Source organism: Zootoca vivipara, chromosome 4 (assembly GCF_965207765.1).
Source record: "Zootoca vivipara chromosome 4, rZooViv2.hap1.1, whole genome shotgun sequence".
Lineage (NCBI taxonomy): Eukaryota > Metazoa > Chordata > Lepidosauria > Squamata > Lacertidae > Zootoca > Zootoca vivipara.
The window spans coordinates 91,852,562-91,877,788 of record NC_142587.1 but is presented as its reverse complement, the minus strand read 5'-3'; the positions used below and the strand labels follow the sequence as shown (position 1 = coordinate 91,877,788).

General features: G+C 43.6%; 1 protein-coding gene across 4 annotated transcripts in view; it reads right to left on the bottom strand.

Moving 5' to 3' along the window:
- Positions 1 to 25,227, bottom strand: part of DLG2 (discs large MAGUK scaffold protein 2) — an 835,907-nt gene that overhangs the window by 662,057 nt on the left and 148,623 nt on the right. For all 4 annotated transcript variants that reach the window (XM_088668833.1, XM_088668834.1, XM_088668835.1 and 1 more), the window contains exon 6: positions 9,240 to 9,314. In XM_088668833.1, the coding sequence (XP_088524959.1) occupies positions 9,240 to 9,314 (75 nt within the window). The remainder of the gene's footprint in view (positions 1 to 9,239; positions 9,315 to 25,227) is intronic.

Below are 25,227 nucleotides of genomic sequence, written 5' to 3'. Positions count from 1 at the left end.
AGTATCGACCTAGAGCAATGGTTTGCAGAGGGACACAGTTCAGAGACTGATAGTTGGGCCAAACTGAAAGGAGAACAACGAGGGGGAGAGTAAACAGGAGGAGGGAGAGCTAGTTCACTCTCCCTCACTAGAAAGTGTGCAGCCTATCAGTCCTAGAGCAAGACGACTGGATAGGGTAGCCTCTCAAAAGGCTCAATGGTGGAGCAATCACATGGTGAGGAGACGGGAAGATGGAAGTTAGCTAGAGGGAAGTGGGAGGAACTCAATTGGGAGCACCTGCACGGTGAGAATGGACACTGGATTTTGTGCTGTGCTTAATAAACCTTTCTGTTGCTGGGAAAAGACTACTTCCACTTTGTGCTGTTATCTACAGATACAGGGGGAAGGTAAGCCTTGCCTCGCAGCCTGACATGTATTTACAAGTGCTCTGCAGGGATCGCTCTCCTCCCGCGGAGGCTTGGAAGGCAAGCTGTACGCCTGCCAGCCATATGGTTGACGGAGCACAGCTGGTGGGCATGCAGGGAAAGGGGAGGCCGGCGGCAAAGCCCCCACTCGCTGGGGCACCCCGAGAGGGCAGTGCCCTGGTGCAATGCGCCAGTAAGCCCAATAGGAAAGACGGCTCTGCCTGGCACTGTGCTGTGCAGGTACCAGAGCCAGGGAAAAATAGACCTGAGGGATGTAATTTTCCCTAAAGGCCGCTGGATCTGAGACAGTGTCTAGGGAGCTGTTGTGGTGAGAGCAGAGAATGAAAGGGATTATTTTCTCAGCAGGAGAAGACTTTGGAGGCTCCAATGCTCAACTTGTGTTTGTGGTGAGAACATTACAAGCCCCCAACACTGATATCTCTATGCCTCCAAGTGGTCTCTACAACATTGCCATTAGTTTAGTTTGCCCTTTCCGAACTCAAATGAATTCTGAGCTTCAACGATCAAAAGTTAATGTTTTGTGGTTGTTTCAGCAAGCAGGAGAGCCACTACAAGGACTAGTAGGTGCTAGATGTTAGCTGGCTTTCTGAAATGTTGAGACAGCTGTGAAGTTTTAGCCCAGCTCGTGAAATGAGGAGACATATTTCAGGCTCCTGCAGATTTCCCCGTCTTCAATTTCTGGTGGAAGATTCAAAACAAGCAATTAAAAAAAAAAAACCCAAAGGTTTCAGAATCCAAAAAAGAGTTACATTGTCCAAGAAAGTGAAAAGAATATATGAAGTTCTCATGATTTTTATACTGCGCTATTTTAAAACCTTGGCACTTAATTATCTTATAAATGCAATGCAAGATTTATTTTAATAACTGGTCTGTGTAAAGCTCTGTCTGTTTTCCATTACGCATCGAAATGCCTGCCAGAACATACAGAACATACCCTCGTCTGTGGGCACACTACACATTTAAAGCTCATGACTTCCCCCAAGGAATCCTGGGAACTGTAGTTTGTTGAAGGTGCTGGGGACTAAGGGGTAAACTAAAATTCCTTGGATTCATTGGGGGAAGCCATGTGCTTTAAATGTATGGTGTGTCTGTAGCTTTCAAACCAAAGCTCAAAACGCACCAATTCTGCAGAGCCTGTCACTTAATTTCTTTGGTCTCTTCCCCAGGCAAAACTGAACCTAACTACAGAAACCCAGGCTCCCAGGTCTGGCCAATGCAGAGGTTTAATACTGCCTGCAAGCCACGGAAGACGATGTTGCAATGCCTGTTTTGTTAGGCCTGAAATGACAAAGCTTCCAGATGTTGTTGGACTCCACTTCCCATCATCCCCAATCAGCATGGGCCAATGGACAGGGATGATAGGAGTTGTAGTCCAACCACATCTGGAGGGCCACATCCATGTCTTAGGCTCTGAGGCCTAAGTATACACAGGCCACAATAACTCACTAGGCTAATTTTCACCCTGGGCAGGGGGTTCCTAGTTCAACAAGTACTAAACAAACCACACACACTCAGTACCAATGTTATGTACTGAGCTGAATCATAGAACAATAGGATCCAGAATCAGCAGTCTGATTGGTCCGCAGGAGCCACCCAATCCAACTCCAGGTGGAAGTGAATCCGCAACCTGATTGGCCTGCAGGAGCAACCAATCAGGCTGCTGGCAGAAGTCAATCCACAAACTGATTGGCCCACAGATGTAGCCCTGAAGTAGCCAATCACGCAAAGCCCATTGTGTAAATAATGTATATAAGCAGATGGTTTTGGGAAAAGGGCATTCTTCTCTTCTTCTCCTTGATGACTACGAGCTGAATAAAGAGCATGAAATTCACTCTCGACTCCGAGTATATTTCAACCAACAATGTTCACAGAGGGTATCATGGACCTGAGAGGGACCTCGTTTTCCCCATAGGATTTTATTAAAGCTTTTTCATGACACAATAAGATGAAAGAAACAAAGAAACAAAGAGAAAAGAAAGACCAGAGTCCTCTCTAAAAGGTAGTTCTTAAACCTAGGCACCCACAAAAGGGGTGGACCCTCCTAGCTCTCTCACCTGGGAGCATTTTCCTTCCCTGCCTCTTACTCAGGGTCCTTCCACCAACCATACACCTTCATGTGTGTGTAATACTTGGACCCGAGTAATGGCCCAGAGCAGAGGACACCAAAGAAGAAAGAAAAAATGAATAAAAAGAAGAAAAGAAAAATGACTTCCAATTTTCCATCTGTCAGTTACATTGAATGTCTAGGATGACATCCAAATATTCTACTTTCTGTTAAGCAATACTTTCCCCCCCAATCTTCAGACCCAAGAGCTGGAAGGGATCTCAATGGACATCTAGTCCAACCCCACAATAATGCAAAAAATATACATATGCACCCCTAATAAACAAAGGCTGGAAGGAACAAAGAAGAATCCACTACCTTCCGAAGAAGTCTGTACCACTGTGAAACAGCTCATATATTCAACAGGTTCTCCCTAATGCGTCCTCTAGGTCCTTTTTCATAACTCAAGCATACAAGCATTTAGCCAGCATGGCTTCCACCCTCATAAAAGGGGGATTTAAATGTCAATCAATTTTGGCCCTGAAAAAAACAACCCACTGCTCCAAATAAATCATTTCCAAAGCAGCTGACTATCAGTGGGACTCAGCACCAACAGCATCACAATAGGAAGAGCTGTTTTCATAGAGGCTAAGATAAAAGAGGCAGATGGTGAGGTGCCTTGAGCCATAAACGTAGGTGTCTCAGTTGTAACGAAAAGCTGCAGGAGTACATGAACAGAGCAACATGGGGGGGGGGAGTATTAAAATTAAAGATCACCTCTGCAAAACAAAGCATAGGTATATCTTTGTTAACAATGACTCCCCCTGTCCAGTTGTTACTCAAGGAGTAAGGCCTACTGGCTCCAAAGAGGCTTTGTAAGTGTGACTGGAATTGCAGGCTGAAGGGAGTTGGATACTGCAATGTTCAAAGCACATAAACCACAAAACACATTCTTCACCACCCACCTCGAATGTGGAATTTATGAGCTAGTAGGGTTTGGAAGAGAAGCAGGGAGCTTCTTCGTCAACAGCTTTGGGTGGGTAGACCTACCTTGTTTTACAGTAGAGTTGCCGGGTGCCCTGCTTTGCAGGGGATCGTCTTCTATTTGAAGGTGCCCCCATTTGAAAGGCTGCTCGGCCAAGGTGGCATGCAAACTAGACCTTTTACAGCACATTCCATGCACCCCACCAACTCAGGAATCCTGGTAACTATAGCTTACCCCTTAAATGTGCTTTAAATCTCTGGTATGGTTTGAAGATAAAGAACCAGGAGGAGGGGGAGGAGGAGGAGGAGTTTGGATCTGATATCCCGCTTTATCACTACCCAAAGGAGTCTCAAAGCGGCTAACATTCTCCTTTCCCTTCCTCCCCCACAACAACCACTCTGTGAGGTGAGTGAGGCTGAGAGACTTCAGAGAAGTGTGACTAGACCAGGCATAGGCAACCTTTCGCTCCCAGATGTTTTGGAACTACGACTCCCATGATCCCTAGCTAACAGGGCCAGTGGTCAGGGATCATGGGAGTTGTAGTTCCAAAACATCTGGGAGCCAAAGGTTGCCTATGCCTGGACTAGACCAAGGTCACCCAGCAGCTGCATGTGGAGGAGCGGGGACGCGAACCCGGTTCACCAGATTACGAGTCTACTGCTCTTAACCACTATACCACACTGGCACACTACACCACATGAGAGCAGAGGGATCTGAACATTGCCCACCAACAGATACCGCCTGGACAGCACACTGAGCAGATACACAACCAACCCAGAGGGTGACCTTCCTTAGTCTCAATGTTGCCCTTGCAGAACTCAGCAGGGAGGAAGATGGGGACAAAACTAGAATGAGTTGCCTCTGCCTTTCATTGCCTCGGTCTCCACCTACGGTTGGCCTCCGCACTGGCCCTAATGGGCCCCTGCAATTAAACTATTTATTTGCTTTATGTCGTTCTGAGGGTTGCTGGCTTGTGCATCCCCAGGGGAGTGGTAGAGGTCCTGTCTGTAAAAGTGCAGTAGCTCCAAAGCTATGTAACACGCTGCTGTTTCATTGTTAAATCACGGTGACTTACAAAAATGTAGAGCCGCTTGCCAGGAAGCTTGAAACATGCAAGCTTGCAATTCAGCCTCACATTAACGCCTGTGCTGTGAATTCGCCAACCAGCAGCGCCAGGCATAAACCACAGTAATGTCTGTAATTCATGATGACCATCGTGCAAGTAACATTCCTTGGCTTTCACTCACATTCCTTGCTTTTTTGGTGGGTTTGCTCTGGATGAGAACTTCTCTGGGGGACAAGGACATCCTGCATTCCTTTTCACCAATTTCCACCACCATGATGAACATTTCTAGGTAGCAACCGCACTACAATTTGAGTTACATTTTTGCCATGGCAATGAAGTGTCAGAATCAGTACCCTGATGTGTATATTTGACAAAAACCCCTTACAAACGTGCACATGAGGGAGGAAACCACACTAAATTGCTGTTAAATCTTCATGACCGTTTTTTTCTTTAAAAATATCGCAGACTGATGGGGAGATGGGGGGAAAGGAGAAACAGGGGAAAAAATTAATTTGATAGATTCCTCCATCCACAAACACCATTCTGGCTACAGAGGTTGTTAGTAATTTCTGTGTTAGATCCATATTCAATGCATGTTCTATTTCCTTATGGACAGCACATTACAGAGGAAATTATCCCAGTTATTATGTAATAAAGTCTACCCAGAAACTAGTCTAAGGTTTCATGATTAACAGATTCCCTGTGCAGAGAGCTCCTTCAGGAATATTTTATAACCCAAGCGCTACAAAAACATTACCAGGAAAGAAAAGTCTGCAGACACAGCTCCCTCCTTCGACAATTAATTTGAATTAGGCTGTTCTCCATTGCCAAAAGAGTTTAAATAAGGACATTTCAATAAGGAAATCCAATCCTGCATTGACCTCTCCCGTAGACTGCAAACAACTAAACAGAATCAAAGGTCTTAAAGGAAGGAACAATGAGCAGATCAGAGAAAACTGGATATGAAACTATAACCGTCAAAGGAGGCTGGTGTTTATGTAACAGCAGTGCTTCTAAGGGCACCAGAAGGCATACAGAGGTGCAGGGGGGGGGAGCAGGTAAGAGAGAAAAGGAGGGTACTTGGGATGGAGTGGGGAATTCCTGAAACAACTGATGCCACTGAGGTCTGAGTACCGCAGCTCAGCGTTAGAGAATTTGTTTTTCATAGAGAAGGTTTGGAATTCAATTCCCAAGCAACACCTGGTAGAGCTAGGAGACACCCCTCTGAATCCCTGCAGTGCCCACCAGAGTGGTGGGGGAAACCCAGCCAGATGGGCGGGGTATAAATAATAATATCATAATAATAATAAGCCGCCCAGAGAGGCTGGGGAAACCCAGCCAGATGGGTGGGGTATAAATAATAAAATTATTAAAAAATTATTGCTATTAATTTTGGGGTTGCACTGCTCAATATTTTGATTCGGGGGTTTTATTGACACTGGATATTTTTGTTTTATCTGTATCTTAGTTTTGCAGTCGTATGCCTTTTACTTTGCAAACTTCCCTATATGCATCAGTCTATAAATTGATTAAATGGCATATATAATAAGAGAATAAAACAGGTAGCAAGGTGGATGCTCTTGCTCAGCAAATTCCATGCATACACAACTTGGGATTCCTAAAGGAACTGGAGGATAACTATCTTCAAGGCCAAAAGCAGGGAACATTTGAAAGACTAGCACTAAAAAGGCTTTCCTTGGTTTAGAAGAAGTGAAATCAGAAAGACAGACATTTAAACAGGTATAGACTGATTCAAGGGATGCCTTTGAGTTAACTGGTCTATTTAGCTTTCTCTGTTTGCAACATGACAATCCCCTGGAACATCGAGATGTTTGAATGAAATCTGGTATGTATGTTTGGTACACAGCTGTACATTTCAGGCACAACCCAGACCGCACAGGAGCAGGGAGGGCAGGATAAAGGCTGCAAATGCCTGCTGTGATTTTATTTTTTTAAGTATATATGATGTGATGTTGTTTCTCTTTTATGATGCTTGACTGTGTTCCCTTGTAAGGCACTTTAAAGAGGCCTATTTTTGAACTGAAAAGTGGGATATTAATTTTTAATAGCAATTACAACGAAAAGACACACCATAGCACAACATCACCCTTGAGCAGTGAATGATCACAATGATGACGGCTGGTTGGTATATAATTGAACAAAATTATTCCCCTATTTGGAGTTCCAGCACCCAACCCCAGCACCCATTTCAGAGGGAAGCTGCAATATGTGAAAAGAGTGCACTCACATGTACCAAAACATCAGAGCATTCCAGTGAATGGGAACAGTGTAACTTAACCAAGCAGAGGGAGATGACTGGATACTCATAGGTAAAGGGACACGGGTGGCGCTGTGATCTAAACCACTTAGCCTTTTGTGCTTGCTGATTGGAAGGTCTGCGGTTCGAATCCCCATGACGGGGTGAGCTCCCATTGCTCCGCCCCAGCTCCTGCCACCCTAGCAGTTCGAAAGCATACCAGTGCAAGTAGATAAATAGGTACCACTGCGGCAGGAAGGTAAATGGCATTTCCGTGCATTCTGGCACTCGTCACAGTCCTCCATGCACCAGAAGCAGTTTAGTCATGCTGGCCACATGACCCGGAAAACTGTCTGTGGACAAACGCTGGTTACTTTGGCCTGAAGCGAGATGAGCGCCATACCCCATATTCACCTTAACCATCCAGGGGTCATTTACCTTTTACCTTTACTCATAGGTAAGTGGGGTTCGTATTGCAACCTAACTCCCAAATAAGCATGCACAGAATTGTTGTCCAACAGTGCAATTCTATGCATGGTTACGCAGAGATGTAAGTCTCACTGTGTTCAGTGATGCTTACTTTCAAGTAACTGCATATAAGATTGCAGCTTTGGACTCTCTCCTGTAATATAATTCTCTGGTCAGTGTGTACTTACAGTACACATTGAATATTCTGCACAACAGAGGCCCAATTTAAATTAGATGGCAGTGTCACAGTTTGTTAACCTCAACATCTTGTAGGGAGCCAAACAAGTACTATCCAATGCAGGCATCCCCAAACTTCGGCCCTCCAGATGTTTTGGACTACAATTCCCATCTTCCCCGACCACTGGTCCTGTTAGCTAGGGATCATGGGAGTTGTAGGCCAAAACATCTGGAGGGCCACAGTTTAGGGATGCCTGATCCAATGGAAACAGCTCCAGCAGCCAGCACAAATCCTTCAAAGGTTCTTAGTCTCTGTGTATGTGCAGTGAGCATCAGCACTCCAGCAAAACCACCACATGGAACAGACATCATTGGAGTGGAGATTCTACCCACCTGACAGCCAGCACCTTGCATATTTAAACATTAACCATAAAAGTAAAGGTAAAGGGACCCCTGACCATTAGGTCCAGTCTTGACCGACTCTGGGGTTGCGGCACTCATCTCATTCTATTGGTCGAGGGAGCCGGCGTGCAGCTTCCAGGTCATGTGGCCAGCATGACAAAGCTGCTTCTGGCGAACCAGAGCAGCACATGGAAACGCTATTTACCTTCCCGCTTGGAGCAGTACCTATTTATCTACTTGCACTTTGACATGCTTTCGAACTGATAGGTGGGCAGGAGCTGGGACTGAGCAATGGGAGCTCACCCCGTTGCAGCGATTCGAACCGCCGACCTTCTGATCAGCAAGCCCTAGGCTCTGTGGTTTAACCCACAGCACCAACCATATAAAATGCTAAAGAAGTAGACACTGTTTGGCAGTTTTCAGAGGGCTGCTCACATGCTTAAATTACAGTGGTAGTACCTTGTTCTGAGTCCGGGATCCATTCCAGGGACCCGGACGCTCCACAAAACGGACACTCAACAAATCGCCGCTCTGCACACACACACTGAGTGGTTTGTGCTTCTGCGCATGCGCGAGCTGCAAACCTGGAAGTAGCCCGTTCCGGTATTTCCGGGTTTCTCATGGACGTTCGCTGAAATGGACGGTTGACGGGGCGGACATTCACGGAGGTATTACTTATTTGTTTGCCATAAGATGGGAAAGAGTTGTTTCTAAAGCTGTTTCCATTTATCTCAAAAAAACCTTCTGAGTAACGCACCAATCGTGGGAAGAAATTGGATGGTTTAAAATCCAAACTTGCACACCTCTGATTTGAAATTTATAACATCTCAGTTTGGGTATCAAGACTAAAGATTTAACACTCGATTGGAAGAGGCAAAACTCAAAATGTCAGTTTTCCTGACCATATTAATGTGAACACTGCAGCATTAATTTTAGGACTTCTGCAGCCCGATCCTAAGCAGTTTCGCAGAAACGAATCCTGGTGATTTCATGGGGCCTTACTTTCAGGTAAATATGGGGAGGATTGCAGCGTTAGAAAGTCTGGATTAGAACCCAGCAGCTGAAAATGTATCTAATTCAGATGCCTGAAAGCAAGGAGAACCGTGAAATCAGGAAAGAGGATCTTTGTCTTCTCCTGGGCTTCACCCATCACCAACAGATCTTTTTCTAGAATTTTTTTTGAGATTATTTTCAATCCCTCAGTGGCAGAGTGCAGAACCACAACTCCAGCAAAACTATGAATTGCTTTGGAAAAAACTCACTCACACAGACCAGGTCGTACCCTTATTTTGGCCTTTCTCTGATAGTTTTATCAGACATTCTGGTATACAGCCCTAAGGCTGCCTCTAGGAGAAAGACATCTCCTTTATTCTCTTTAATCATTGCAACAGAGGGAGGAAAAGGCTCCGACTTACCACAGAGTGCTGAATAGGTATCCATCCAGGTGATTCAACGGGACACTTGTGCGCTGGGCATCTGGTGTGGCTCTGCTGCAATGAAGGAAGCAAGAGGGTGGTGTGTTAGATATTCTGTGCGCATGAACTACCAGACATTGGAGGGAAAGTGTTGGTTTGAAGATGGCGCCACCTTAAAGAATCTATCACCAAAACACATTAATAAAAAGATTAATACTCATTCATATTACTGAGTATTATTAGATTCCTATTAATCAAATATATATTTCCGTCAGTCTTTGATGGGTTCCTCCTCTCACCCTGTTGACGAACAGCATCAATAAAAGTATATCAAGTTGCCCATTCTTTATTGCACCAGATTTTGAGTGGCTGGGGAAACCCAGCCAGATGGATGGGGCATAAATAATAAAATAAAATAAAATAATTATTTAGGGGGTGCATGGGCAGAGGAGAGCAGGAACATCCCATTGTGCAAGTTTAAATCTTGCTAAGCAAGTTTAAATCTTGCTCTTTGAGAAGAGAAGAATCCTTGGAAAAGACCCTGATGTTGGGAAAGATTGAGGGCACTAGGAGAAGGGGACGACAGAGGACGAGATGGTTGGACGGTGTTCTCAAAGCTACGAACATGAGTCTGACCAAACTGCGGGAGGCAGTGCAAGACAGGAGTGTCTGGCGTGCTCTGGTCCATGGGGTCACGAAGAGTCGGACACGACTAAACGACTAAACAACAACAAATCTTGCTGATGGGACAGTTACTTAGTAGTGCTTAGCATGGGCTCTGCCACTGAGCAATGGTCCATCCTTGATCATGCTATTACATGACTATTTTTCACTATAAAAACCATCTTTTTTAATTTCTTATCTAGCCTCTCTCATTACTTGGCTCATTTGTTTGTGTTACAATTTTTAAATCAGACACTTGTATTTGTTTTTGTTTTTTTTTATCTCTTTCCTCATCTGGAGTATCTCAAGAACTAATGAGAATGATTAACTTTTTTTCTGCCCAAACACATAGCCAATAAGTGTTAAAACAATTTTTATTTTTGCTGAACAAAACGTCTCTGCAAACTCATCACCCAATCAATATTTATCAACATGCATCTAGTCAATAAAACAACTGCACTTGAAGCAGGCTCCGTGTGTTCGGTCATTTCAGGCTGTTTGCATGGTACATAAGTACACATCTTAAGAATGAACTTGGCAGATTTTAGGGGCACAGCAAGGCTAATTCTCGATTTCTGACTTCACAGCATGCTCTAAATACCAACAAGTAATTTTTGCTTTTTTTATTATGGATGTTGTGGACGTTTGGCCAAGCCTAGCTGAGAAGCAGGCTTCGGGGATTCTTAAAAGATTTTTCCAAAGAGAGGCAAGATGTTACATATTTATTTATTTATTATTTAATGCATTTCTAGCCTGCCTTTCCTCCAAGAAGCTGAAAGTAGTGCACATTGTATGGTGAGGAAACGGGGGGGGGGGGGGAGTGGCTGTCCATCTTCAGGGCTATTCCAGCCCCTTTGATTGTTCAGATTTTATAGGAGCAAATGCACAGTCCTGCCAGATCAAGCCAAAGACCTATGGCTGTGGAAAGTCTGCAGGCAGGACCTGGGTACGGCAGCAACTATCTTCTCTTTGGATTCCCAGCAACTGGCATAAATACAGTGGTACCTTGGTTGTTGAACAGCTTGGCTCCCGAACAAATCAGGTCCCCCGAATGCCACAAACACGGAAGTGAGTGTTCCGGTTTGCGAACATTTTCTGGAAGCCAAATGTCCGACGTGGCTTTCACGGCTTCTGATTGAGTGCAGGGAGCTCCTGCAGACACTCAGAAGCCACGCCTTGGTTTTCAAATGGTTCCGGGAGTCGAACAGACTCCCAGAATGGATTAAGTTCGACAACCAAGATACCACTGTACTGGAGCCATAACACTAGTAGTCACATACATGTCTGCTTCATATCAGAAAGAAGAGTGTATCATCTCTCTTGAGTGCCAGTGATTTTACTTTCACAACATATGCAACACCAGCCCCGATGCAAGTAGGCTAAACTTGCGGTCCAGCAGACAAAGGATCTCGCTCCTTTTCTTATGAAAACTAACAGTACTGATAAATTCACCGGGATCCAAAAATTGCATGTATTCCATGAATGATTCAGTACTGCTGAGTGTCGGTTTCTGCAGTTCATATCTAACCCTCTAAAGCTGCTTAAAAAGGAGGACCAGGGAAAGGATCGTTGTGCTATTAAACAGGTGTGCTGAACGTGTGGCTCTAGAAAAAGCTGGAGAAGTCATTCGGGGCATTATGTGGAGGAGTTGTCAATTTCTGAAAGGGCAGGGGTGATCACAGCTAGTGGATTATGTAGCTGAGCCCCAGCATACCAGGAACCATGTAGATTAAGAAAGAAGCATTGTCAGACAGCTCTTAACAAATGCAGGCCTTTGTCCTCAAGCACTTACGTCTCAATAATTGGAATCCTTTTGCCTTTATATAACTTGGGCCAGGTGTGCAAACAACATAAATCCCTGCTCTAGTTTTGCATCAGTGGCTGCATCCTTGAATAACTGATGCGTGCCTTTAGCACCATGCTGCAGGGTCAGGTGTGTTTCGTGGCAGTTTGTACAACCTCTCTGGATACTCCTGTTCTATTCAAACATGGTGGGTTAAGTGTGCTTGTTGCATTGCTGCATTTAGAGCTCTGCTAGGGAACTGCATAGAAACCTGTTTAACAGGGGCGGAGCAAGCGGGGGGCAGGGGGGCGGTATGCCCCAGGTACCGCCCTGGAGGGGGTGTCACTTGGGGCCGCGCCCCTGCCCCTCGCCTCTACACGGCAGCCTGAAAAAAAAGTTGCAGGCATGCCTGCCGAAATCGCCACGTGGCTGCCTGCTGGAGGGGGGGGTTGCACTCGGGGCCACGCCCCCGCCCCGCAATCTGCGCCTGAGCCTGGACCGTTTAGGCTCCGTTTAGAAGTCGCGGGGGGTGCGATTCCCCTCTACGTAGCACGATGTGCAGCATCCCGGGTGTCGCCTCACTACACCCCTGCTGTTTAATAAACATACTACACTAAAAGTACCAATATCTGTGTGGAGCCTGAATCAGTACTCAGGGTTCAACATGTCTTACTCAGAGGCGAGTTCACATCAAGAGGGTATTCCAGGCAGTGGCTGTTCCCTGCTGAGTGCGCCCTGCCGAGTTTCATACATGATGGACATGTCCGCAAGCCATGTTTCTTACATCTGTAGTTTACATTTTTAAGAGCACATTTAAGGCAGCCTGCACCTAGAAATGTAATGTGTGGAATGACCCTATATACAGGAGAGAGTTCTATTTGTTTTACCCTATCCTTCTTTCAATGAGCTCCAGGTCATGCTTGCATTGTCCTCCACCCTCATTTTATCCTTACCGCAGCTCTGATTAGGCTGAAAGAGTGACAAGACCAAAATAGCCCAGTGACCTTCATAGGCACTTAAACCCGGGTCCCCTCAGTAAATGTGACAATTTGTCACCTGGATAGAATGGTTCATGCCTTAGCAACACAATGGTTCTCAAAAGAGGCAGGGACAACAAATCTTTCTGGCCAAAACAGGCCTGGACAGATTCCTTCGTGTCTTTGTAGCTTCCAAACCAAACGACCATCATGGACTCTGCAGGCCACTGGAAAGTGTTTGCACAGTTGGCCGCAAATGTAGTTACTTAGGAGTGTAGTGAGACACCAGTTTTTGAGGAAACTGTTTTATAAAAAACATTTAACTTTACAGTTTGCATAATTGTCCTCAAGAGAAGAAGAAGAAGAAGAAGAAGAAGAAGAAGAAGAAGAAGAAGAAGAAGAAGAAGAAGAAGAAGAAGAAGAAGAAGAAGAAGACACCCAGCTATACCTTTTCTAGGCTGTTTCCCTATTCAAGCCAATACATATCAAGTCACATCACTCAGTTTAGCTTCTGGGTCCCTTAGGAGTGTTCTCCTAGCTCCTTTCTGCTGCAGTTCCCTCTAAAAGAGTTCTCTTTCCAACTTGACTTCTCTTTCCAGCTTTACTTCTATACAGTATTTTCACTCCCCTTCCCAACCTTTCAGCCCATCAGAAGGACAGCAGGCTTCTGGAAAAGTTTATACTTTCTCTTAATTGCCTGGTTCCCAGGCTGAACCTTTGGCCCTCCTTTGCAGAAGATCCTGAGCAAAACCTCCCCTTAAACTTTTGACCCTCCTGTGCAAGGGAGCCTTCAAAGCAAAAAGCAGCCAAGCACACAATGGCTAAAGCTTTTCTTCCTTCACAGCCAGCCGTTACCATAATGTGTAATATGGGATGTAGGTGTCAGCTATTCATATTTATTTCGGATAGTTGTCCTTGAGGAGTCTTCCCCATAATTAGCAGAAAATGTATTATTTTTATATATTTAAAAATTTAGTACTTATTTTTATCGTTTCCGAGCACAATTCAAAGTGTTGGTGCTGACCTTTAAAGCCCTAAACGGCCTCAGCCCAGTATACCTAAAGGAGCGTCTCCACCCCCATCGTTCAGCGCGAACACTGAGGTCCTCACTGCGAGAAGCCAAGTTACAGGGAACCAGGCAGAGGGCCTTCTCCGTAGTGGCACCCGCCCTGTGGAACCCTTCACATGTCAAAGAGATAAACAACTACCTGACATTTAGAAAGCATCTGAAGGCAATCCTGTTTAGGGAAGTTTTTAATGTGTGACATTTAATGTATTTTAATCTTTGTTGGAAGCTGCCCAGAGTGGCTGGGGAAACCCAGCCGGAAGGGTGGGATACAAATAAATTATTATTATTATTATTATTATTATTATTATTATTATTCTGTGGAGGCTGCATTGCATCTCCAAAGAAAACTGATTCATGCTGCTTTCCATTTCAAAAATAAGAGGCGGGAGCAGAGAGAGAAAAATGTTCCTGTAGGCAGACAATAGCAGCATTAAGTGTACTTTTTTATTTGAAGGGGGAAGAACTAGCAGGGCAAGTTGTCCTTCAGGAATAAGAAGTGCTGCTATTTTTATTTACAATTCCCTTTCTTAAAAATTGAAATTGCTGGGTAGTATAAGGAGTGGCGATAATGGCCATTTATTATCCTAGATAGCAATTTTGGTTTTAAGAGCAGGGTTTGCAATCAACATATAATGGGTTTTGTTTTTGTTTTTTTGGTCATGCCTTGAAAGGCCAGAGCACTTTCTTGTAGGATCAAGGACTCTGGAGGGGTCAAGGATCATGGCAGTCAGAACTCCAAGCAAGAGAGTGAGATTAAGGCATCTAGCAAAGAGAAACGCTGTTAGAAAACCAAGCAAAACTCAGTTTTAGTTAGAACTAGCTGTGCTGGCCGGGGCTAGTAGAGATTGTGGTGGAAAACATCTGATTACTAAAATAAATTGATGTTATTACTTACTCGGGATTATAGCAGAACTTCGTAAGCATTTTTTCACTTAACAACTCTATTCATTTTCTGCTTTTTAAAAAAAACCTCATTAATTTCACTGTTGATTTATTAAAAAGCACATCCGTTTGGCTATTCATACATTAAAGTTGCCTTCCTTCCTTCCTTCCTACTACTGCCACCACACCTTGTGGTCACCATTTTCCCCCACCCCCAGAATGCCCTGGGTGCCATTTTTTTCCCAAGGAAGCCTTATCTAACAACAACCCAAAATGGTGGCTGCTATTGGAGGCTGCCTCCCCACCCCAGCAACTACTATCCCCCCTCCCCCACCCACCCCTGCCACACACATAAAAAAGCTGCAGAATGAAACAAGTTCCAGAGCATTCAACAAAACAATGATGGCTGCCTGGAGAGGACCGGCTGCCCAACTTACTACTGCTACCACTACCATCAGAAGTCATTAACACTGCCTGCCTGCCCATTCTTAAACTCTAAGAATGACAGTCCCAAACTTTTTCACTCAGAGAAAAGGTGAGTAATCGGCAACATGATCGAAGTTCATAAAATTATTCATGGGATGGAGAAAGTGGCTAGAGAAAAGTTATTATCTGCCTCTCATAATGCTAGAACTCATCAACATCCAATAAAGTTGAATGCAGGATGATTTAAGATACCTTTATTGTCATTGTCCCCTTGCGGGAACAACAAAATTATGCGGTTGCTACATCCACTCAGATAAAGCATTCCGCATAATCCAAAATTACAAAACCTAATTAAAAGCAGTAAATATAATACAAATAACAAGTAAAATAAGATGACTTCAAAGTCCAGGCTTTCCATTTAAGGTCAAAATTGCTCTAGAGAAGAAACTGTTACTGAGACGGCTCGTTCTTGCCTGCATAGTTCTATATCTCCGTCCCGATGGCAGGAGCTGAAACAAATGGTGACCAGGGTGCGTTGGATCTCTTGATATGTCTAGTGCTTTTCTATGGCACCTGGTGGTATAGATTTGTTCTAAGGTGGAGAGTGAGCAGCCAATAATGCTCTCTGCTGTTTTAATAATTCTGCACAACCCTGCTCTGTCCTGAGAAGTACAGCTTCCGTACTACACACAGGATGCTGGACTAGAGGGAGGATTGGTCTGGCCAAGCAAGCTATTCTGATTTTCTTATCCCCATTCATATCCACTGAGTTCAGTGTTTGAGTCACTCCAGGAATCTATGCAGAGCTTTAAAGGGACCCCTGACTGTTAGGTCCAGTTGCGGATGACTCAGGTTGCGATGCTCATCTCGCTTTAGTGGCAGAGGGAGCCGGCGTACAGCTTCCGGGTCATGTGGCCAGCATGACAAAGCCGCTTCTGGCGAACCAGAGCAGTGCATGGAAACAGCGTTTATCTTCCCACCGGAGCGGTACCTATTTATCTACTTGCACTTTGTGCTTTCAAACTGCTAGGTGGCAGGAGCTGGGACCAAGCAACAGGAGCTCACCCCGTCGCGGGGATTCAAACTGCTGACCATCTGATCAGCAAGCCCTAGGCTCTGTGGTTTAAACCACAGTGCCACCCATGTCCCTATGCAGAGCTTTAGAGTGTACTATATTGCATTAAATTCATCACTGCAGTAATCATTTTGAATGGATGCTCCATAATTTGCTGGATTTAAAGGTGGCCACTAGGTTTGACAGGTTGAAACTTGCGAGATTCCTGTGTACCTTTAAATTCATCGCTGAATTGGGAGGCCATTCTGCTTCCCACCTCCTCCTAGTCTTTGGGTTCACTTCTCCCCATGCTTGCTAAAGACAGCAAGGCCCCAGATGTGTACCCAAAACAGGCAGGGGAGCGGATAGACAAATGAAACAGAAAAGTTCTCTGTGTTTCCACATTATTTTGCATTTTAAAAAAGGAAGAAGTCATGAAAATTCATCAGCATTTAATGAGACTTTCTCATAATATACTCCTGTTTTATGCAATTTTGCACAATATACACATTTATAATGTTTTTAAATGCACACATTACCCTAAAATATGTATTTCTGAACACATTACTTGGCAGGTGAACTGCACTGAAAATTTATAGGAAAGGTGGATTTTGAAGAATGGCTTTGCTTCAGTTTGCATATTGTGTTTGAAAGTGTGTATTGGGTAATTCTGTCAAAATTCAGTGACAGATTTAATGGGATACGAGCTTGTATGTATGCTTGTATGTATGTATGTATGTATGTATGTATGTATGTATGTATGTATGTATGTATTTAAAATCAAAGCAGTGTACAGCGAATAAGCTTGCAATGAAACCCATTTTACAATCTGGCCACCCTAATCTGGAGTTGTGTGGAGTTTAAAGACCACATCATCATGCGCTAGAAAGCCTGGCTGCATCCTGCCACACTATGTTACATGAAACTGGACACACAAACACCCTTCACCCTGCACACCAATGATGGCAGCTGGATCCTTTTAAATGCAGGAGCAGACGTCTGAGTTTTCATGTGCTGCTTTCTCATTTTCCAACTTGTAAGATGCAGCACTCCAACGCTAAGCAGTATTAAAGCCCTAATGGGGTCTGACCGAGCAGTTAATTGCATATTTTCTCCCTTAGTTTATGGCGCTTTTCATTGATTTTCTAAAACAAATCACCTTTTGTCTTTCAGAGCTAAAGCTGCTCCCCTAAAGACGTTTCTCTGAGATCAACAAATGATAAGTTAATGGAGTTTTATCGGAAATTTCATTCGCACTAAACAAGGTCAATGCTTGGAAGAAACGAGATGCCATTTAGAAATGGAGATCAAAGTAATTCTATTCTTGCTGCTACCATAGAGACCAAGAGCAGTTTGGGGGGGGGAGAGAGAATGAAGAGATTTAACAGGCTTAATTCTTCCAGAAATTTAAAATTAACTACAAGGAGGAAAGGGGCAATTACCATATTTTTAAAGGAATAAAGAAGAGCAGGCAAAAGGGGCTTTTGACAAGATAAAATTACAACCTGTTCCACTTGCAATATGTATAGGCAATGCACATGATTTTCATGACGTTTCTCGACAAAAAAAAATTATCCCTGGAAAACACATAAAGGGTATTCATACTTTGCAAACTCCCAAAGTAGCAAATTAGTTGGCTAAATTAATGAACTATACCTAAAGTGCCACTGTCCGGATGCAGAAATCATGATCTGAGGAGGCCCTTCTCTGTCTGCCACTTCCAGCGGAGATGTGGAGGGAGGCAATGAGAGAACGGGCCTTTTCTGTAGTAGTTCCCCATCCATGGAATGCTCTACCCAAAGAGGCCTGCCAGGGGCCTACTTTGACATTGTTTCAGCTCTAGGCAAACCCTTTACATTTATTTAGTGGCCATTTGGGCAGCACCAAATGGCTTCTTTGACTAAGTTTTTAATATGCTTATGTAGTTTTATTTCTGCATTTGTTTGTTTGTTTGTTTTAAAATATCTTGTTGTAAATCATTTTGGAACTTTTGTTGTAAGAGTTGAGCCATATGTTCCATAAACCTAACTGTTACAATTGTACCAAAATGTAAAGATTGGTAAGGAAAGGTGTGAAAATGGAGTTAAGCCAAACTTCCTTTTTTTGTTTCATCTCAAAGCAGTGTCTGCAAAAAAAAAAAAACCTCCCAGCTTCACTGTTCCACAGTACAAATGAACAAATATGTATTGTTTGATACTTTTGAACAAATTTGTATTATTTGATACGTCTTCTTCTTGGTGCTGTTATCCTTCGTTTTACTCTCACTGCTATTGGCCTCATTTGCCCTCACTTTCTCTTAACCTAGTTGATTCCGTCAACTGCATCGCTAAAGTATGTGATTGTGATGGTGTCATGTGAGTCTCCACAGCCAATGGGATTTAACAGAAGTGTGGGCTAATGAAGGCAAGCACAATGAGAGCAAAGAAGGAAGAAAATGGCACAGAACAGATGAAGCAGCCAGAGAGGGAGAAAATGACTGAATGACCTTTAAACCATGCAGATGGTTGACCAATTGAGTATTTTTACCTTAAGTAATTTGGCTGCATGAAATATGCTAGCTTCATGTGAATATTTAAACTGGAGAATATTGAGTGCTGCCTTGTTCGTAATGTATTACACTTGCCATCTCTGGTGTAAACAGAAAAGGTGATGCAAACAGTGGTGTTAAGTATTAAAACAGCAGAAAAGATTCTCTAGATTTTCTTCCGGGTGTACTTGTACATAACAAATGCTGAATTTAGTCTCACACTAACTTCCACACTGATTTCTCAGTTTCCATGCTGTTTCCATGCTACAGTTTCTTCAAGAAGGAATTAGTCATAGGGTTTAACTATCTAGATTTTAACCACCATTTTGGCCTTGGAGGACTGACTTAATTTATCTTCTACTATCCCTCCCTCCCTCCCTCCCTCTCTCCTGATGTCCAATTTGTGTGCAAACGCTTCACGGAGCACTTGATAACCCACTCCCCACTGCTTTAGAACAATTTCACTGTGAATTTTGAGTAGATAGGTGTGAACTCTTAACAGTTCTAGGAGCAGAACTAGATAGTGACAGGAGAGGTCCCCAATGAATGGGCCGGAGAACTGAAGACCATCATTGGGACACATGGCAGTTTTACTAAACAAAAGGAGAAAGGAGAGTCAGAGACATGGCTCTGGTTTTTGACAGTGTGTCACAATTTATGGCAGGTGCAAAAGTGTGTATATGAGACTGAAGTACCTAGGGTCATTCCATGGTTCTTCTGGGTGTTGTGTGTGTATGTGTGTGTGTGTGTGTGTGTGTGCAGCTGCTGAGGCTGTAATCTGAAAGACTGGTACTGAGTGAGAGGAATTTCTTAAGCTTTTCATTTCATACCATTTCCCCAACCAACCCCCAGCTGCTTTGACAGTACTAGGGGAAAAAATATGTGTACGTGTACCGTATTTTTTCGTTTACAAGGCAATGTTTTTGCTTAGTTTTTTAATCCAAAATAGGGGCTCATCTTATACACGGGGGTTGTCTTATACACGTAAAAATACAGTCCAGCGCTTTAGCTGTTCATCCCGCTCCCTGTTGCTAACTGTCAATCACTCACTTGCCTACCCACCCCGCTTTGTCTGCCTGCCTGCCTCCTTCAGCGGCAGCAAATTTGGGTGAATTCCCCAAGAAAGCTCAACCATTTTAGCAATCTTGAGTATTTAAAATATTGATTTCTTACTTTAGGGCACAAAAAATAGGAGCTGTTTTATACATGGGGGCATCTTATTCATGGGAAAATACGGTATCTTTTCTGCTAGATGATTAAGGGGGAAGCTCCTTTGGGGGAATGGCTTTTAGCAGAAAATGCCAGACTTAGCTATTCATTCCTGTATTTATATTCTATCAGAAATACTCCAGGGAGTATTACCTAACAAAGTTGGGGGTTTTTTTGAGGGGGGGGAAACCTTTAAAACAATAGTTTTAATTAAGAAATACAAAGCAAACCCATACCTCACACAAAAGCAGCAGTTAAAACATTAAAATGAATGCTGAACAGAGTCAAGGCTAAAACAAGGGAAATCCCCCCCCACAGCAGATAAATTAAAAGCAGGTCATAAAAGAAGCATCTTAAGACAGCAATGGCCTAGCTGTAAAGTAAATGCGGACAGCCGAATATGTTGGGGCATTTAGTTGCACATTCTGGATGCCACAACAAGAAAACCTTCTACTTCAAGCTCCAGAATTAGCTGGGGGTGGGTTGGAATCATGGAGTTCAATGTGTTGTGTGGTTCCACACCAAGACTTGGTGGCAACATGAGGAACAGCAATGAGAACTGTCCATGGTCCTAGTTACCGGTAGGTAGCCGTGTTATCTGAAGAAGTGTGCATGCACATGAAAGCTCATACCAATGACAAACTTAGTTGGTCTCTAAGGTGCTACTGGAAGGAATTTTTTAAATTTTTAAATTTTGTTTTGTCCATGGTCCTGGACGTGGTGACAATGGCAGACAAACAGTGGTTGTCTCAGTGACTATGGTTGCAGGGCGTCTACTTCATATCAGATGTTGAAGTTGCTAGAAGTGGGGCAAATCAAGGAAGCCAAAATGGTATGTTCAATGCGTACATGATGGAAGGGGGATAGATATGGGGTAGTCATGGGACTCAGAATTAAATATCCTACCTCAGTAGTTCCCAGTTGGTGTTCTGTGGCACCATTCACATAGCAAAAACTACCTCAGAGTTATCAAAATTTTCAAAAGTAGGGAGTCCGTGGCTTGACTTGAAAAAAGGGGGGGGTTGCAGTACTTAGCTAATTGGGAACTTCTATCCAGTGCAGCATAGCAATGCATGCAATATTTATTGAATATGGCCATCAACAACAGTTGAGCAAGAACCATGAAAGAAAGTGGTGGTCCTAAGAATATGTTCTGAACAGCAGCCCAAGTACCATGGCATGAAAATTGAGAGAAGAGGAGATATGGTGAGAGTCATATCCTGAAGTGAGGCTACAGATAATTGATTTCCCTAGTGGATTGAACCATCATGCAATATGCTTTAAGAAATAACTGTGCAGATTACATTCAATTTTACACACACACACCCAAAAAAACCCTCTCTTGTACATTCTTTCTTAGACGTATGCCCCACCGAGCTCAATTATTCCCAAAGAAGCATGAATAGGATTGTGATTTATGTTATGCTCAGATACTAGGGATATTCCAGGTGCCTGCATGATATCATGTCATGACTGGCTGCTTTTTGAACAATTCAACAACACAGGTTACATGTACATTTCTACAATGAATGAATTGGCCCCATCAATTTTCAGAGGAATGTGTCACCATAAGAATCCATGTTTACTCTGCATTTATCAGTCAAAACACACAGCATGAATCCATGTAGGTTTCTGGTGCATCAATGATAAGCTGGCCACAAGGATCTCGGGATGGAGGCAATTTTCAGAAAGGCAGACTTTTGACACCTTGAATTAGTCTTTAAGGTGCATGTAGGTTTATAAGAGCACAGGTTTTCATACTCTAGAGCAGTGATGGCGAACCTATGACACGCGTGTCAGACGTGACACACAGAGCCCTCACTGCTGGCACGCGCCCCCATCAGCCCATTCCCGCTGTTGTCTCCGCTGTTAAAACCCGGATCCTTTATTTTGTTTTTTGTTGCTGGTAGCCAGAGATTGGTTTTTTAACCCGTTCTGTGCTGGGGTTTTTGGCGCTTTGGCAGACTATGTCGGTGCTGCGTGTTAGTTCCAGCAAAGGTATTATTCGTCATTTATTTCTGTTCTTTCCCCCCCCCCCAAAAAAAGCAAAGCAGCTTTTGCACACACACACCCAAAAAAACCCCAAAACCTTGGTCAGCAGCTCCCCCCAAAAAGCTCAACAACTCTGGGCACTTTGTGATAAATAAGGGGTTTTTGGTTTGGTTAATTAATTAGTTTTTGGTTTATTAAATATAGTTATATATTACAATTATACATTTTTGTTATTTAAACTATAAATATCGCGAAATTATGGTTTTTTTCTCGAAGTGACACACCAGCCGTTATGCTCGGTTTTTGGCTAATTTTGACACACCAAGCTCAAAAGGTTGCCCATCACTGCTCTAGAGTCCATTCTGCAAATTGTCATCATGAAAGGCACCAGATTTTGTCAAATGATGAAGTAGATAACCACCAAGCATCTGATGAAGTGGACTCTGGTCCACAAAAGCTAATGCCATAATAAATCAAATGGTCTTTAAGTTGCTACAAGGCTAAACCTAGAAAGCTGCATTATATGGACTGAGAACACTGGTTTATCTACTCTGCACTGACTGGCAAGGGCTCTCCAGGATTTCAGACTGGGATCTTTACCAACCCTATACCAGGAGATGTCAGGACAGAACTTGAGACCTTCTACATGAAAAGCATGTATTCTACCACAAAACTACAGTCATTCCCAAAACAATTATTTGCTGTTTCAGAGTAGAGGAAGTCAGAAGCTATATTTTGACCGCACCAACTCTTGAACATATTTTGCTGCTAAGGAATGGAGATGATATACAATACAAAATACTGTTTATGTTCTCCAGGGCATTATTATCTATACTACTGTGGAAATCAGCAAAGCTCCCACAGTTTCATAGAGCTATGCCAACATATAGCAGCTGAGGCACTGGCCTTGCATGTGTACTCTGAACCCTAATGGGATTGCTCACGTGTAATTGAGAACCTTCTGCCTGATTTAACTCTATCACAGTGGTCCTTTTTATACTGGTAATTGAATTTTGAAATTCTCACTCTCATCTCCATCATTTGATGAGGACAACTCTTTCAAAATCAAAAAACTTTATGAAGGAAACGGACTCCTTTTAATTAATCTGCAGATATTGCATGTAGGCTTGTTTGGGGACTGTGGTGTTAACATGCTAAAACATGCCGGGTTCAGGGATCAAATTGGAAGCCGGCGAAATCATTTGGAAAATGAGTCAGGCCCCAAATATCTGAAAGACTGCCTCCTTCCCTACAGATCCTCAGGTGCTAAGATCAGCAGAGGGGGCCCTCTTGGTCCATTCCACCACCCTTGGAGCCCCAGGGGTGGCGGACCAGTAGAGGACATTCTTTTTTGCAGCCCCTAAGCTATGGAACACCCTCTCCACAGAGGTACACCTGGAACCTTCATTATACAGCTTCTGGAGAATGCTGAAGATGCACTTTTTTACCCTGGCTCTCGACACTCTATGTTTTTAGGACTCAACTTATTTCTGTGGTTGACAGTTCTTTTAAGTTGTTTTTAATACCATGTTTTAATGCTTTAATGAGACCTTTGGGTGAAGGGCAGGTAATAAATACACAACTTAGCAAAGTAGGTGGAATTAAAACAACAAACAACAACAACAACAACAACAACACATTCCTCTACTGCCTGCCCCTCCCTCCCCCCCTTCCCTTCCTGTGTTGTTTCCCTGTGTTTATTTTAGACTTTAAGGCCTTTGGAACAGGGACCTGCCATACTTTGTAGAATGCCATGTGCACTGACAGCAGTATATAAAGACAGATTATGCATGTGATGCTTTGAACATTAGGAAGTTCTATATCAGGGAGCCAATGTGGTGGCCTTCAAATGCTGGACTGCCACTCCTATCATCTCTGACCATTTGCCGTGATGGCTGGGGCTGATGGGAAGTGGAGTCCAACAACCCCTAAAGGGCACTACGCCATGACCCCTGTTCTATATGAATGCTAAATATTTTTAATTTCTTTGTCACATGATTGTTCCACCTTTTCTTTTGCTTCTTGGCTCACACCAAGTAGACTATGAGTTTTCCAGCATGGCCGGTTGTTTCAGTTTTGCACGCAGAGCCTACTATCAACATTTTCTGTGCTATATAAATAATGAAGATGCAATAATCAATAATTTACTTGCACAGATAGAACTCAACCTAAGGAATCCCTTTTCTCTTATTACTCTTTCCCTCAAGTCTAAACTGTAGCAATAAATGCAGTAAATAAAATTAACTAAACCAACCACACACATACACACTTTAAATACAACTGGAAACAGCTAAATCTTAGCTGCAATACCCAACGCTAATTTATTTGTACAAAGTTCGGGGGGGGTGAATGAGCAGTGCACATCACTTACTTCAGAGCTTCAGAGATTTCAGGCCCAGCCTAGTACACATACATCTAACATTTGCAAATATAACAGATGTTCCTTACTTCTCTGACGCCAAGGACGTTGATCTCAATCTCAGATGCTCCAGGCGCAGAGCATCTGCGGCTCCTGAGCATGAATTTTAAGGTTCTAGAAAGTACTTCAATGCAAAAGTGGAGCTGTCCCTAGCACTTACTTCATTTATATTGCAAATATGAATTCCACTGCACAGAACGACTTGAACCTGAACATTTTGCCGCCGCCGCCACCACCACCACCATCTTCAGAGGAATCTGGATTTACTCTCACATGCCCATAGCAGTTGTTTACTGATTGACCTCCGAGCTCTATGCATAATTAATGGGTACAAGTACTGACATCCCATACTCATGTTAAGACTGCTCCGGTGGGTTGCTCCAGTGACACAGGAACTGCCACCTTCTCCCCAACATATGCTAGGTACAGCCATATAACAGCTGTGAAATCTCCGCATTGTATATTGTAACGTTGAACTCAATTCTCCCAAGTGCCATAAGAATAGGAGAAGAGCCCTGTTGGATGAGGCTAAAGGTCCATCTGTCAGTTTAGATTTCTCTCCTTTTCTCATTTTTCCAATCTTACGTTCAGTTCCATATATTTCCACCTCAGTTTACGATCAAATGAAGAAGTCCTTGCGAAAATTCACTGGCATTTAATGCGAATTTCTCCTAATATGCACATAAAGGTGAAGGGGCCCCTGACCATCAGGTCCAGTCGTGTCCAACTCTGGGGCTGCGGCGCTCATCTCGCTCTATAGGCCGAGGGAGCCGGCGTTTGTCCGCAGACAGCTTCCGGGTCATGTGGCCAGCATGACAAAGCCGCTTCTGGTGAACCAGAGCAGCGCACGGAAACGCCGTTTACCTTCCCTATTTATCTACTTGCACTTTGATGTGCTTTCAAACTGCTAGGTGGGCAGGAGCTGGGACCGAGCAACAGGAGCTCACCCCGTTGCAGGGATTCGAACCGCTGACCTTCTGATCAGCA